This window comes from Amblyomma maculatum, chromosome 1, assembly GCF_055883805.1.
Source record: "Amblyomma maculatum isolate TAMU_Amacu chromosome 1, ASM5588380v1, whole genome shotgun sequence".
NCBI classification, from domain to species: Eukaryota; Metazoa; Arthropoda; class Arachnida; order Ixodida; family Ixodidae; genus Amblyomma; species Amblyomma maculatum.
Window position 1 is genome coordinate 103,351,310 of NC_139344.1, and position 14,558 is coordinate 103,365,867.

General features: G+C 44.6%; 2 protein-coding genes across 3 annotated transcripts in view; one reads left to right on the top strand and one right to left on the bottom strand.

Annotated features, from left to right (window-relative positions):
* The first annotated feature begins 907 nt into the window (after positions 1-907).
* On the top strand, positions 908-3,370 carry LOC146203354 (uncharacterized). The gene has a single exon (XM_084588707.1). It carries the CDS (start codon positions 947-949, stop codon positions 3,287-3,289), a length of 2,343 nt encoding a protein of 780 aa, XP_084444833.1. The 5' UTR covers positions 908-946; the 3' UTR covers positions 3,290-3,370.
* Positions 3,371-8,790: 5,420 nt separating this feature from the next.
* The window catches only part of LOC146203355 (zinc finger protein 341-like), a 54,937-nt gene continuing 49,169 nt past the window's right edge, over positions 8,791-14,558 (bottom strand). Inside the window, exon 10 of one of the 2 annotated variants that reach the window (XM_084588709.1) lies at positions 8,791-10,735. In XM_084588709.1, the coding sequence (XP_084444835.1) occupies positions 9,959-10,735 (777 nt within the window). In that variant the 3' untranslated portion in view covers positions 8,791-9,958. The remainder of the gene's footprint in view (positions 10,736-14,558) is intronic. The other variant, XM_084588708.1, reaches the window with a different exon arrangement.

Genomic DNA, 14,558 nt, shown 5'->3' on the forward strand with positions numbered 1-14,558 from the left:
CGCTTTATATATAACTCTCTTTTTATGTCAATAATAAACTACTGTTATTTAGTCTGGGGGACAACCACTTTATCGAACATTAATCAGTTACATATAATACAAAAGAAGGCTGTTCGAGCGATCATGAATGTCCCATACCTTGCTCATTCCGAACCACTATTCAGGGAGTTAAAATTAGTGCCGCTTCCTGAACTTTATCACCATACTCTCAGAAAGCGTTATCAAACAGGTATCAGAAAGAAAAACAAAACTCTTGAAATTATATCGAGTCTAACACTAAACAGAAATGTTCGGGACACTCGCTATCACGAGACTTGGGAGGTTCCGTGTAACCGCACAAAATATGGTGACCAGACGCTGCGATTTCAACTGCCGAAATTACTTAACTGATTACGCACACACACACATATATATATATATATATATATATATATATATATATATATATATATATATATATATATATATATATATATATATATATATATATATATATTTTTTTTTTTTTTTTCAAGTTACAACGCGTTCGCCTCTGTGTTTTTTGCACTTATTTATTGACTGTTTGTTCAGATGTGTGGTGATATTGTTACTTTCCTATCATTATTTTTTGTATGCAAAGTGTTACCTGCCTAGTTTTTTGCACAAGTTCTTTTCATTGATTTCATGTCTTGCTCATATCTAATGTATATTTGCACTGCTGTGTCGCTGTCAAGAAGACGGTCAGTGGGCGCTGCCAAGCCCTATTTTTGTGGCTTTTTGCCCACTGTCCGTGACATCAGTGTCTGTGGGTATTGATGTTGAAATAAATTGGAATTGGAACTTTTCAAGCTTAAAATTTTCGCTTTTAGGTTATGGTTCGCGCAGCTATGAAATAACTGCCGACACTGAGCAATTCTGACGAACTTCACTCATTTCTGCTCTTGCATTTCCTTTTGTTTGTGCAGCTATGGTCCACCACCAAAGAAAGGCTCCTAAGGAGAGAGGCACACCCGCTCTACCAACTACATCAAACTCAACAGTGCAGGAACAAGGACCTGGCGTTTTTGCGGATTGCGATGAGCCTGGGGGAACGAACTTAAGTGAAGAGGTTGTCTATCAGCCTAGCGATGGACAAACAGAGCAAAATGAAGGCTGCGATGCACATTCATCCAGTAGTTGTTGCGCTCAACTGAGAAAACAACTGGAAGATGTGAGAAAGAACCACAGACAACTTCAAGAAGTGCATAAAAAAGCCAACTTGACTATTAACTCTCTTAGAAAGAAGGTGCGAAAGCTAAAAAGCGCCGTAGAGCACTTTGAAAAAAGGATAAAATTTTTAAATAAAGATCAAGTTCGTGCACTTTCCCGAAAAAGCAACAAGGGAAGCATCTGGTCGCCGCAGACTATTAAACAGGGGCTTCAACTGAAGTTTTCTTGTGGGAAGTCTGGTTACAGAACTCTCAGACAGCTCGGCTATCCACTTCCGGCAGAAAGAACTCTATCTCGTCGCCTCCACTGGCTCAAGTTCTCACCAGGAATTCTTACAGACGTTGTAGAACTTCTCCAAGCGAAGGCACAAGGCATGGAAGATGTAGAAAAAGACTGCGTCCTCTTTATCGATGAGATGGAGATTGCCAGAGGGTTTCAGCTTGACCGCGCTGAAGACATTGTGTATGGGGGAGTGACATTGCCACAAAAGCCAGATGAGCCTGCTAATCACGCTCTGGTGTTTATGGTTGGAGGTCTCAACCAGCGATGGAAGCAGGTGATAGCTTATCATTTCACTGGAAGCCATGTGGATGGCCGCACGCTCAAGGACATTGTTCTGCAAGTTGTCCAACTCTGCGCCGATATTTCCCTCAGAGTTCGGGTTGTAACGTCCGACATGGGCGCCTCAAATCGAGCGATGTGGCGTGAGCTGGGATTTTCTAGCCACCGAAATTCGAAGACAACCTGCTCAATACCACACCCTTCGCTCAATGATATGGAGTTGTTCTTCAACGCAGACGCTGCTCATGTTTTGAAGAATATTAAAGGTCAGTTGATAACATCTCATGCATTTACATTAAGTGAAGCAACAGCCAGCCAGTGCGATCTTCCCTCACGTGAAGTGAAACTGGATCATGTGCATGCTGTGCTGGAGTTTGACAAGGAAAGGGAGCTAAAGCTCGCACCGAAGCTCTCTGAAGCCCATGTCTCATCTGGACATTTTACGAAAATGAAAGTCGGACTTGCCGTGCAATTTTTCAGAGAAGCTCCCAGTGCAATCCGATACCTCATCAAGGAAAAAGTGCTGGACATAGAGGCAGAAACAACAGCTTGGTTTTTAGAGCTGGTATCAAGATGGTACGCATTAATGTCGTCGCGTCATCCATCTGTTGCCCTAAGTCTGCACGATGTGGCGAAGCATCATAGAGCTCTGGAAACTCTAAACCTGGCTCTAAACACCTTTCAAGGGATGAGCATGGGCAGCACGTCTCAGTGGAAGCCATCGCAGGCGGGCCTCCTGATCTCCACAACGGTTGTGCTTCGCCTGCAAGACATTCTTTTGAACTCGGAGGGCTACAGCTTCTTACTCATCAGCAGGCTGCTACAAGATTGCCTTGAGAATCTTTTCTCTGTGGTTCGTCTCAGGAAGCCTGTCCCAGACGCCTATGATATGAAATGCGCACTGAAACTTGTGTGCATAAGCCAATTTTTGCACACGCCGTCTACCACCAGCTACAGTGTTGACGATTCTGAGTACCTGGTTGACCTTCTGTCAAACGGGAAACGTGAACTCGCTGAAGCCGAGGTAAAGGAAATCGATGACTCGGAGGTTCTTTTCATTGAAGCGCTAACATCGACTGAATACAGCATTCTGTTCCATATTGCCGGATTCCTCGTTAAAGGTATTCTGAAAGCCATAAATAATTGCGAGCAGTGCAAAGCTACTCTGCTCGGTTCTAGTGACGCTGAAAATGCATATCTCACAAGGCTGAAGGAGTACCTCGAAAATGGCGACAACCTGCATTACCCCAGTCCTGAAGTGATGAAAGTGCTGAAGTCGTGCGAGGAGCATTTTAAGGGCATCACAGAATGGGCGGAAAGCCTTCTAACTATGAAATCTCCAGTGCAGGCTGTGATAACATACCTAAGACAAATGGTTCCGTTTAATGTTGAAACATGCCAGGTTCACAACGAAATCATTCAGAAGTTGTTATACTCGACCTACGCTCGAACGAGGCTGCGAATTCACCTGCGACAACTGGAAGAAAAAAAAGTCAATGGACATGCAAGCAAAACGTGTGCTGGCGTCAGCTTGCCGTGAAGAGATTTGTAAATATTGTGTATAAATGTCAAATTCACCATAGTTCGCTTGTCTCCTATTTTTTGACAGTAGCTTTAATAATTTACAACATAATTAAACTGCATTATTACAACTCCTAAGTAAGTGAAATTTATGCACTTACGTTTCTCATTAACTCTTCACACTATATAAGAAAAACTTCCTCAGTCGATGAGACACGCACATTTTCCCAATATAGGCTCTGTTGATAGATGTTATTTTTTTGCATTTTCATGAGAGTATTTTTCACAGTCAAGTTTGCGTTCACTTAATGTTTTCGGTGAAGGTATGAAGGCGCCGAAATTATCCCATGCTTTGTTAAAGTGGTTACTTTACATGAGAAAAAGCTGCACGAATTATGCAGCTGCATTGTATATTACAGCTACAGTGCAAACTCCTGTACCACAGCATTGTTTCTTTTTTTTTACCTGCACAAATTAACAAACAAAAACAAGCGATGCCAAGGATAAAACGACTACGAATGTCCAAGGGCCTACAGATTGCGTCCATTTGATTCTGAGGGGGTAAAATGTTTCATTAATAAGCCTTATCATTCTCAGCATTTAATATTGACTAATACGTTGCGGCGAACGAGATAAACTCTGTTTTTGCGAGTCAGCGCACTGAGTCCCAGACAATTTACAAAACTCCGTAAGTCAGCTTTTCTGCATAAAAAAAAAAAAACACCTTTACGATTGCGACGCGAACTGTCCGAGGGAGAAGAGTTGGGTGCAGCGCAAACGACTTTTATTCCTTTATGTTATGGTGTGCACGGCCAGGCGAGCACCTTGGCACAGCTGCGTTTCAAATTTCCTTCAGGAATGCAGCCCGGGGAGGGTGCATTGTAACCGCAGCAATGGCTTGGGAGAGCGGCCCCTAATCTCTTTATTGTGAAAGCAACACAGGGCAGAAGCCTGTAGGAAAGGGTTCGGCAACAATAGATGTCCCCAGCGCTGCACCCTATTTCTGCCTCCAAAACCTGTTTCGCCGCGATGGTGAAGGGGCCTTCGCTGCGCAGAGAAGCTTACCTCCAGTGTTCTGAAACGAGTGGGCTCAAATATGGCGGACACTGCAGCAGACGACGCGGTTGTCCCCACCCTGCACGGAGCGGCGGGAGAGGGCGCACATCGAGGCACAAACTTCACTCACGGCCGGTCTCGAGGGAGAGAGCGCTTCTCTTCTCTTACGGCCTCTCCAAGGGGGTCTGTTTCTACCGCCCGCCGCGCCTCGGTGGGGTCGCCACCGCCCCACTGCTGCTATGCAATGGTATCCATCCGGAAGTTGATGCAGGCGCAATCACTGTTCCTGAAGCTCTGGGGTTTAGAGATAACAGTGGCCGGGTGAATAAACCGGCGGTGGAAACTAGCAAAAAACGGCTGGAAGATTGGTGGCTTAAAAGCAGAGAAGTGACATAATGTTAGTAATGTAGGAGCAAAATTTAATAAATAGAATGAGCATGATAGCTACTGCTACCACCCCGTTTCAAAGGGGACGCTCCTATATTCCATCCATCCATCCATCCATGCTCCTCCGCTACAGCCGTTCACGCGCAAGGGAAACGCGCGCTCGCTTTTAGCTTCGCCCGCGTCAGTTGCAACCGGCAGGTCCTGACATTTCGCCCCTTATGGTTTATACAAAATCCGTAATAAACATCGAATATTTATCGTGTACGAGAAATAAAATACAGTCAACAATCCGCTCACGCGTGCGCTCCTTCGTCAGTGCGGCCGTGCACGGTCGAATGAAGCTTCGGGTACACTTTAACATTTTTTACACCTAAGTTTTGTACAAAACTAAATTTACCAAGCTATGCAATGTGCCTTTGAATGTTTTCAGCAGGTGTAGCGCGACCTGACGTGAGTGCATGGTGAACTGTTGGGTGGAGATTCTGTCAACCGCTACCGTTTTCGTTTAGATCAGAAGAGGCACGGGCAAAAATTGATGGCGCGTCTCAGATTCAGAGTAAAGAACAAAAATTTACTCATATAGTAAAAATTTCACTTGTCGAGTGGAGTGGGCTGTTCTAGCTTCGTTCAAAACATATCAGTCAGTTGAAAGACCGAATATGTATATGTAGTCTCGCGACTACTTTTAATCAAGGAAATCGGCATAAACAGTTAAGCAGAATCGAAAAGAGCGGCAAACAATAAAAAAATTGTCCTTCAAAGTTACACATTGCGCTATATGTTCATCAATTCATCAAAACGCGACCTGCGTCTAGAAAATTCAGTCTCAAAATCTTCCTGCACGGCTTGTGTACATAAGGAGTTGGCCTCTCGGTCTTCTTTGTCACTTTCCTGGTATAATTAATTGAGAAGAAGAATTCTGAGAAATGTTTCAAATATCAAAGAAGCGGACCTAATAACATAGCTGTTGTCAATTCCTTTCGGGCAACTCTGTGTTGAACTCTGAAATGCTGACTGAATCAGGATCTTAAGTACTTCGAGAACATTTGTGTGTATAGTAGGTGCACGGCAGCTTTTTCTAAAAAGAAAAAAAAAAGCTTGTCCAATAGGGCAACAAGCTCTGGTTTCGGATGATACAGTCCACTAGAATATTGTCCTCGTAGAAGAGCGTACTACATGGGGCTGCTTCTTTCGCTAGTTTCATGAAGAATAGAGCAAGCGTCACACCCGAAGTTAACTAAACGATATATTCAGCGGCGTAAGATAAACCGGAATATGTGACAGTGGGAAACGGGATGGTAGGAGATGCCATCACTTCCTTCAGTGCTTTGATTTTGCTCTCAGATGAAACGTCTGTCTTGACAATGTAGTCATGTGCCGCTAGCTGTTACGGCCCTCGCATCTAGCATATATCATTCATTTTCGCACATTAACCTTACTTTCCCGGAGAGAGCCTCAATGGGTCACTATATAGGGCTTGAAATGAGTCTTCAGTGAGAGTGTCCTTCTTTAACGCTTTAAAGTTTCTTGCATACTTTCGATATAGCAGGTGAACTCATTTGTAAGTCATTACATCGAGTATCACCTTCATCATTTATTGGCCTCTTTTTACCACTTCGAGCACAAGTGGTGTCATGAATATCAAACCACTTTTTAGTGCTTTCATAACAGGCTTAATATCATGTAAAAATCTCATTAAAACAATGTTTATTTGCAAAATTAAAATAATGTGTATAATACCACACATTGGCTAATATATGAATTGTAATAACATTTAAAACCCAACTCTACAACGTTTACTTTGACTGTTATACTAATCTTTTATATCATGCAAGCATTTTGCAATTTACATTACATTTTTATGAAATTATTTTCATCTTCGGTGTTACATGAATGGTTTCGCATCTAGCGCTAAAGACGGTTTTGCTGTAGCAGACAAGTTGCTGTCATGTTAGCCTTGGAGAAGCTTCGATGTGATCACTTCTCATTCAGTTTTTTTTTTGTTCCTATTCTTGTACAGGCTTGGGAAAAATTCGGACTAAAATGGACAAAAGTAGCTACCATGCCGCAGTGTATGCCATGCTTGTCGAACGTTTGCTGAACGACAGTGTTTTTTATATCCGTTCACGTGTGTAGTACGTTGACGACATGCCGCTGCAGCATCTACCTTCTATGTTCTTTAATTTCGGTGCTGCATTCACCACGAAACTCGCGAGCGACAGCGCGAAACCAGGCAAAAGCCACTCGCCGCCGCTGAAGCAGACGCGGAGCGAACAGTGAGCAGGTCGCGCCCCTTGCGGTGGCGGAGAGCGCAACTCAAGGAGAAACATTCCCATTGTTCCCGCGGCGATTGAGAAGGCCGTAAGAAAGAGCGCGCGCTCTCCCCCGAGACCGGCCGTGCTACCGATTTTTTGGACTCGAATCATTCGGACTAATTATATCGTTACGGGGCGGCAAGCCGATGAAGACAGGAGACAGAACGTGATCGATGGCGATGGTAGATGACGTTTTAATGAATGATGGCGGACCTAGCGCGAGCGCGCCTGCCCATGCCATTGCCCGCTTCATCTTCGGCATCGGTGGACGAAGAAGAAGTCAAAGTTGATCAGATTTATGACATGACGGTGATCTTGTGCGGACTGGTGAAGAAAGAAGAGAAAGAAGGTAACGGCTTGCCGCCATGATGATCAATGAACCCTGGCCCAGGAAGCTTTCGTTGAGCCGGTCGCCAGGATTTGATGGTTGGGTCCTAGGCACGCATCAAACGGCACAGGCAGGAGCGATGTCTTCATCTGTAGTGTTGTATCGGGTCGGTCGGATCCTTCGGTCAGGTCTTTCATGCGCTGTCTTGTGATGTATGCTTGCACGTGTTCGTGGCGTCTCGGGTCGGTGGGTTCCTAAAGTTGGGCTACTTGTGTTTCTCCGTGTCTTTTGGTCAGGGTGGCGGTCTGGGCGGGGGGTGGAGAACGGCAATGTGGCGTCGGGTCCGGCAGGCTGGGGAACAGCCAGGTGATGCGTCGTCCCAGGAACCCGCTGCCAATGGCGCAAGATGGCATAGGGCGCCGAAGCTCCGGGCCAGGATGACGAGTCATGATGATGTAGGTACCCCGCGCCTCCAACCAAATGTTACGGGGCGGCAAGCCGATGAAGACAGGAGACAGAACGTGATCGATGGCGATGGTAGATGACGTTTTAATGAATGATGGCGGACCTAGCGCGAGCGCGTCTGCCCATGATTGCCCGCCTCTTCTTCGGCCGTAACAATATGCGATATTTCGGACTTCATTCAGGAACCGCCACACGCCCCATAGGAACGCGTACATTTCCACGACCAATATTTCGAAATCTATGGTGCCTAAGAGTGATTTTTCGGACAAAATTTGGCGCCAGCATTACTATGGATATCGCTTTTTGGCCGAATTAAGTCTTTTTTTTTTCGATATATGACATAGACGCAAGTGGGCATCGTTGTCGCAAACAACCAATTTTGCGCGGCCATCTGAAGCAACAAGGGAACGGCGACCTTGTAATTGCAGTAGCTTGCAAGGAGCGCGCAATCGGACTGAAAATGGAACGTGAGCGCCGTCCGCCCAGTACCAGCAAATGTGGTGCGAGCACGAATCTGAGTCACGTGGTGTCCTCTCACCGTACGACCCTTTCTCTATGTTCGATTCATTGACTGATTCTTATCGCTCATCGTGACGTTCGCTGATGGGAGAGGTGATGCAACGGCCTTGTTAGAACCTCGGTGGTGAAAATCCGCCGCGGCTCGCTCCGACGCCACCGCCCGTGGGGAAAAGCAGCGTGTGTATGCAGAGGTGGGGGGGGGGGGGCATTTACGGAGGTGGAAACTGAATGTTATTGCTTAGAGCGGCGCGTGCATTCGTTCGCGGCTTGAGCATGATCGAGCATGACTTGCAGCTGCGTCACAGTACGTCGTGAAGTAGCATGACGAAAGCATGACTGGCCGAGATATTCTAAATGGAGGAAAAATTTCCAGGAAATTTCCAGGGAATTTACCTTCCAGGAAAAATTTTAAAAACAGATTTATTAAAAAATATCTTTAGAGGATGATAATAATGATTATCATTTACAAACGCCTAAGGACAATGAAAGTGCAATAAATATGCAGGCATATACATAAACTCAAGAACTAAAAAGCAAACTTGAAAACTGCATCCCCTAGCAAAGAATTATTATGACCACCAGAATGACCATGTTCGTCAATTCTGGTTACCTTTTACAGTCGACCTGCTGAGCTTCTGGCAACTAGTTCTTTCCTTTGCTAAATAACAACTGTCCCGGCAATTATGTTAGGAAAATATGTATTTCTGCAAGCAGATATGTACATTGCACACGTTTTTACAAGCTGCATCAGACGTGGTGCATGGGGTGCTACAAGGTTAAGCATGCCTGCTTTGCACGTCAAGTGCATCCAGGTCACTTTTCTGTGCTTCGAAAAGCCTTCAGATTCAAATGCTACTAGGATGCCCACATTCATATGCAAGGCTTTTGAACATCACCTCTTCTACTGGAACTTTAAAATGTATCATGGATATCCCGTGCATTTATAAACCAGGCATAGCGTGTATCCGAAGGATGTCGTCGAGGAGAACCAAAATGAATAATCAAACAAAATCTGTTAGCTGGCAGAATTAAAATTACTTAGATGATGACTAATACTATGTTACTGCTATAATTTCTGTTTAATGTGCACCGAAATGGTAGGTTCACTTTTCAAAACAGGTAGTCCTCGAAAGGGTCAGCCAATGCAACGTTTCGGAATTAATTTTAGGTGAAGAGCAGTAGCTAGTTCATACCAAGCAAACCCAATTGTATTGAGTACCATTTATAGCAATCATGATGAAACCAATAAAAGAACAAATCCTTTAACAGAAAAAATTTAATACGAAAGAAGCTCTGACCTTGTGAGAGATGATGACAGACATGCATGCTGAGCATGTCTAAAACAATTTTCCATATGTATGCAAAATGATATTAAAAGGCTATGATGAGTTCACAACCAAAAATGTCCAGTGATGTGTCCCTACAATAGAAAGGCTCTTTGAACATTCATACACACAGAGAGATCATACCACCACACAGAATGAGCACCTGATAGTTATCTTGGGTCTGCCGAGATGAACATAAAGGTACAGCAACAAGCAGACACATGATATTCTGTAAATGTCCAGTCACCTTATGCAGTATTGGCAGCAGCCAGAAGAGGACTGAACAAAACATTCTAAACAACCTCACTGTAGGGCTCTTCCACTGGTTCATATAAAACAGTTGTTCCCTCTGCACCATTGTCCACCACAGTTTCCTCAACTGGCCGGTACACCTGTGTCACTGCAGCCACCGCAGTGTCCAGGTCACCGGTTGCTGAAATAATTTCAATATGTGCTGTTGGAATATCTTCTGCACACTCCATTCCTTCCAAGGTGGCTTCAGCAGCCTCCACTTGTTTATGGGTGCTTGCACCTTTGCGTGACTGTGCTGGCTTGCCAGCAAGCTCATCTGCACCATCCTCAGCTGCAGCAGATCGTCCTCTTGCTAGTCGCGTTCGTGCCTTGACAGCTCTGGAGCTGTTAAACCTGCGTCGTCGGCCTCGAAGTGCTGCAGACCACGTCTGCCGGCTGTGATGGGTAACACCAGTACAAGTGTGGTCTTCGAGTGCCTTACGGTTCAGAAAACTTTGCTGGCAGCTGGAGCACTGGTACGAACGCACATCAGTGTGCAGCTTTTCATGCTCGAGCAGCCTCTGCTTTTGAGTGAAGCCACGACCACAAGTGCGACACTCGTATGGCCTGACTCCACTGTGGGTAAGCAGGTGCGATTTTAGCTTATCAGCACGGCTGAACTCTTTGCGGCAACCCAGGTGGGCAGCGAAGGGACACTTGAACCGCTTGACCGAGTCATGAACCAGATAGTGCCGCTTGAGCTTATCCTGCCGATTGAAGGTGGCCCCACATTGGGAACAGAGGAAAGGCTTCTCCGTGGAGTGTACAACTGCATGGACCTATTCCAGGTTGAGAAAAAAAAAAAGCTCACCTATAAAACACATTCACAATGAAGGAATACAGAAAACTGCCACTGAATAAAAATAGACAAGAAAAATTATTAAAAAAAAGAAACAGGAACATCTTGCTCCCTAATTTTAATAATAAGTTAGTGCTACTACAAAGGAGTCTTGAACCACTTCTTTGTTGAGCGTATAAAACACCTTGAAGATGCCAGTGTACCACCAAATAGTAGCTTATGATGCACACAATGAACAAAAATTAAAGAATTTTCAATTTATATGTAAAATACCCTTTAACCATTGCAGAACAGTTGTTAACCAGAATTTTCTTTGTGAAATTAGAAAAAAGAAAGCCTTTACCACAAGAAATTTCTTGCATAAAAATGACGAAATGGGTAAATGGAAACTATGTACTTTTTTACTGCACTTAATTTGCTTAGTTACCAGCTAGTAGAACCACAGCTAATAACTCATAACTACAGTCGAACCCGGATATATCGAACTCGAAGGGGGTCGCGAAATAGTTCGCTATATCGATAATTCGATATACAGAAATCGGCTTGGGACGGCACTTACGATGCGAAAAAACGATACCGTATTTCTCGCGTAATCAACTCACTCGCATAATGAACCCACCCTCCACTTTAGCAACCGAGAATTAAAAAAAAAAGCGTTACGGCCAGCTCGCGCACATGCAAGCGATTAAGCGATCTCAGCGACGAGCGGCAGCGACACAGCAAAAAATTTCCAACTTGTTGGAACTGCGTTTCTCTGCCGTTCGAGCCACCGCGGCAGCTCAAAACAAGGTTGCTGTGTCGCCGCGGCAGAAATCGCCAGCTTTTTCGCTTGCATGTCGCACTCCGTTTCGGTCGTCTCATCCAGAGCTCATTTCTTGGCAGCGTGCCAAGATGCTGCGCAGCGATAACGTCACGGAGTTGATAGCTCCTGCGGCGGCGGGAGCGAACTTGGTAGACTGCCCGTGATGGCTTGATTGCACAAGCCTGGTTCGATTTATCACGCTGCGCTTGGGACGGGCGTAGTCCACTGCCACAAAATCATTGGAAAGCGTGATACGGTAGCTGCAAATGCTGTTTGAAGCGAAAAATGCTAAAAGCCGGTGTTATGATCGCAGCTGACCGCGTGCTTTGGTTGATTCATACATGCACAGATAAACGACTCCTGCAAAAAACTGCCGCTTCCTAACACCATATCTTACGCTACACCGCGCTTACAGCACAACGATAAAAATAGACAACTCTTGCATGCAAAAAAAAAAAAAAAATCTGCCGCTGCTTGACTTCCGCAGGCGCCATAGCCATAGCCACGTCAGCCGCCGCGCGCAGAGGGCTCGCAACACACACAGGAGAAAGCGTCCGACCAGCGGAGGCACTGGTCCGACGTTCTGTCTGAAAACGGGCTGAGCTGGTTTGGCGCATGCTTAGCGCGTGATACTGCGAATGAAGGCCGGGAAAGGGGAAGGAGAGAGATAGCTCGGCAAAAGAATGGGCACACCCTTGCGCTTCGCTCTGTCGCGTTTTTCCCCTCTCGTTCCCACCGGTTCTCTTTGGTTCATTCACGCACATGGCTTGCAAACGTCACGTGCTGGCGCGACAACCGCAAATGCGCGCGCCTTTAGGGAATGGGCGTGGCGCTGCCCTAGCCGAACTGTCCCCTCTCATTACTTCCGCGCGTGGCTTGAAAACGTCACGCGGCAAACGGCCAAGGGTGATGCGATCGTCTTTGGGAAAGGCACACTTTCCAGTGCGTGGTAAGGAGTTCGATATATCGAACGACCGATGAAATTGAGTTCGATATATGACGCGGCTTTCCTATACTTATGCATGGGATTTTCAAGGGGATATTCCGTGAGTTCGATATAACCAAAATTCGATATATCCGGGTTCGACTATACATAGCATAAGCACTGATACTATGTATGACAAAGAAAATTAAAACAAAAATAGTAAAAGGAAGTTTCATTGGTGAAGAGCAAAAAAAGATAGTAGAATGGAAGGAGAAAGCAAATAGGTATTCATCCTAAATTATTAGCACCTCAATTAACACTGTGAAGTAGGTAAGACATTTAACTGCCTTCCATCTTACTTATAATGAGAACTGGCCACATTGATCTTTTGAAAAAGAGCTCACTGCTAACATATGACATGCTGGGATACAACTCCTGTTCAAAAGGACGTTGTAGTAGCCCAATACACTATATTCTCAATGACATGATCACAGCTGACAAATTTGTAAGATTTGCTTGTGCATTGTGCACAATTGCATGTGCACAATTTCAGATGTTCTGAATGCTGCCCTATGCTGCTAAGAGTGATATGAATGCATGAGCAGCGACAGAACCTACAAGTACTGCGCGCTGCCCACATGTCGCCAGGCGTGTAGTACATACCATGAATCAGCCATCACTGACACTGTGAGTGGGCAGTGCACGAAGTGTGCATCATTAGAGAGTGACAGCCCAGGGCACATATATTGCTGACGTAGCAATCACCAGCCCCATGGCACCAGTGGTGCAGCACATTGCCAATGCCATGACTGCAACTCGCGGGGCACGCACCATGAGCAAGTAGAGTTGAGCGCAATGAATTACAAATGAGAAAAATTTGACTGATTAAATTATTTCTCGTAGTCAATCAATTTACATTTTTCTATTTATTTTTTTTTGCAGTTGATTGCATTTTTAGTTTTTATGAATTATAGCATTCTGGGTAATTCAATATTTTTCCGGTTATCAATTGCTGGCAGTCACTCCCTTTTTTCCAGAAACAAGTTGCAATCAAAGGTATAACCTTAAGAATCTCAACTTGGTGGCAGACCCTAGGGTTGGTGGGGATAATTCCTACACTATAGGGTGACAATGAACAGGCTGCAGAGGAGCATCGCGCGTGATCATCTTCGCACAACAGCCAGTTCACCACTGTCTCTAATAGCAGATATCTTCATGAGAAATATCGATAGTCTGCTCCGTACAGACCTCTGTCCTCTGAGATGGCACTGAAACTTACTTTCCTTACACCCAACTTAGCAAAAAAGCTTTCATGCAGACCGTGAAAGTGCAGATATACCTGGAGAAAGCACGCAAATTAAAGACTGCTGAAACTAGCACTACTGCTCAAGTGTTTTGTACCATGAAAAGGAAAAGTATGTCGTCCATCTAGGCTTTGATTGGAGAAACAATTGAAAGATTTTGTATACCACATTCCGCCACCATAAACCTCCACCATGCGCAGGCGGTGCACACGCGATTGGTCCTGACGCAGCAGGTCTGTGTGCCAATTTCCAGCATGTGGCGCCATTTATTGGTGTCAAGGGGATCTGGGCATGTTCAGTGGAACGTGTGGCGGTGGACCATGGTAATGGAAACTCTCTAATAGCACCACAATAAACATGAGAATGGAAAGATATACAACATATAAACATGGCACCATACATGTATATTTTAATCCTTGCCTTTCCTGCTTTTATGCACTTTTTTTCCAGAGTGCAAAGCTAACTATATTAATGTTCTATTTTCTAATAAATTATCTTTCAGCCATAGAATAATAACACAACTGACTCCTATGATACCACAAATAATAATAATAATAATAATAATAATAATAATAATAATAATAATAATAATAATAATAATAATAATAACAACAACAACAAAGCGTTGCCTTGCTTTCCTTGCTGTCGCTGACCGTTGGCTTGCTTCATGAATACTGAAGTTCAATTTCGATATATGGTGCCTGTTATATTGCTAAGTGCTTCAAGGCGCACTAAAGAGCATTCTGAAAAGTTACTTCTTCACTTTTATTCA

Bases quoted from the DNA above. Each gene is read 5' to 3' on its own strand.
- LOC146203354 (XM_084588707.1), top strand. From the start codon at position 947: ATGGTCCACCACCAAAGAAAGGCTCCTAAGGAGAGAGGCACACCCGCT.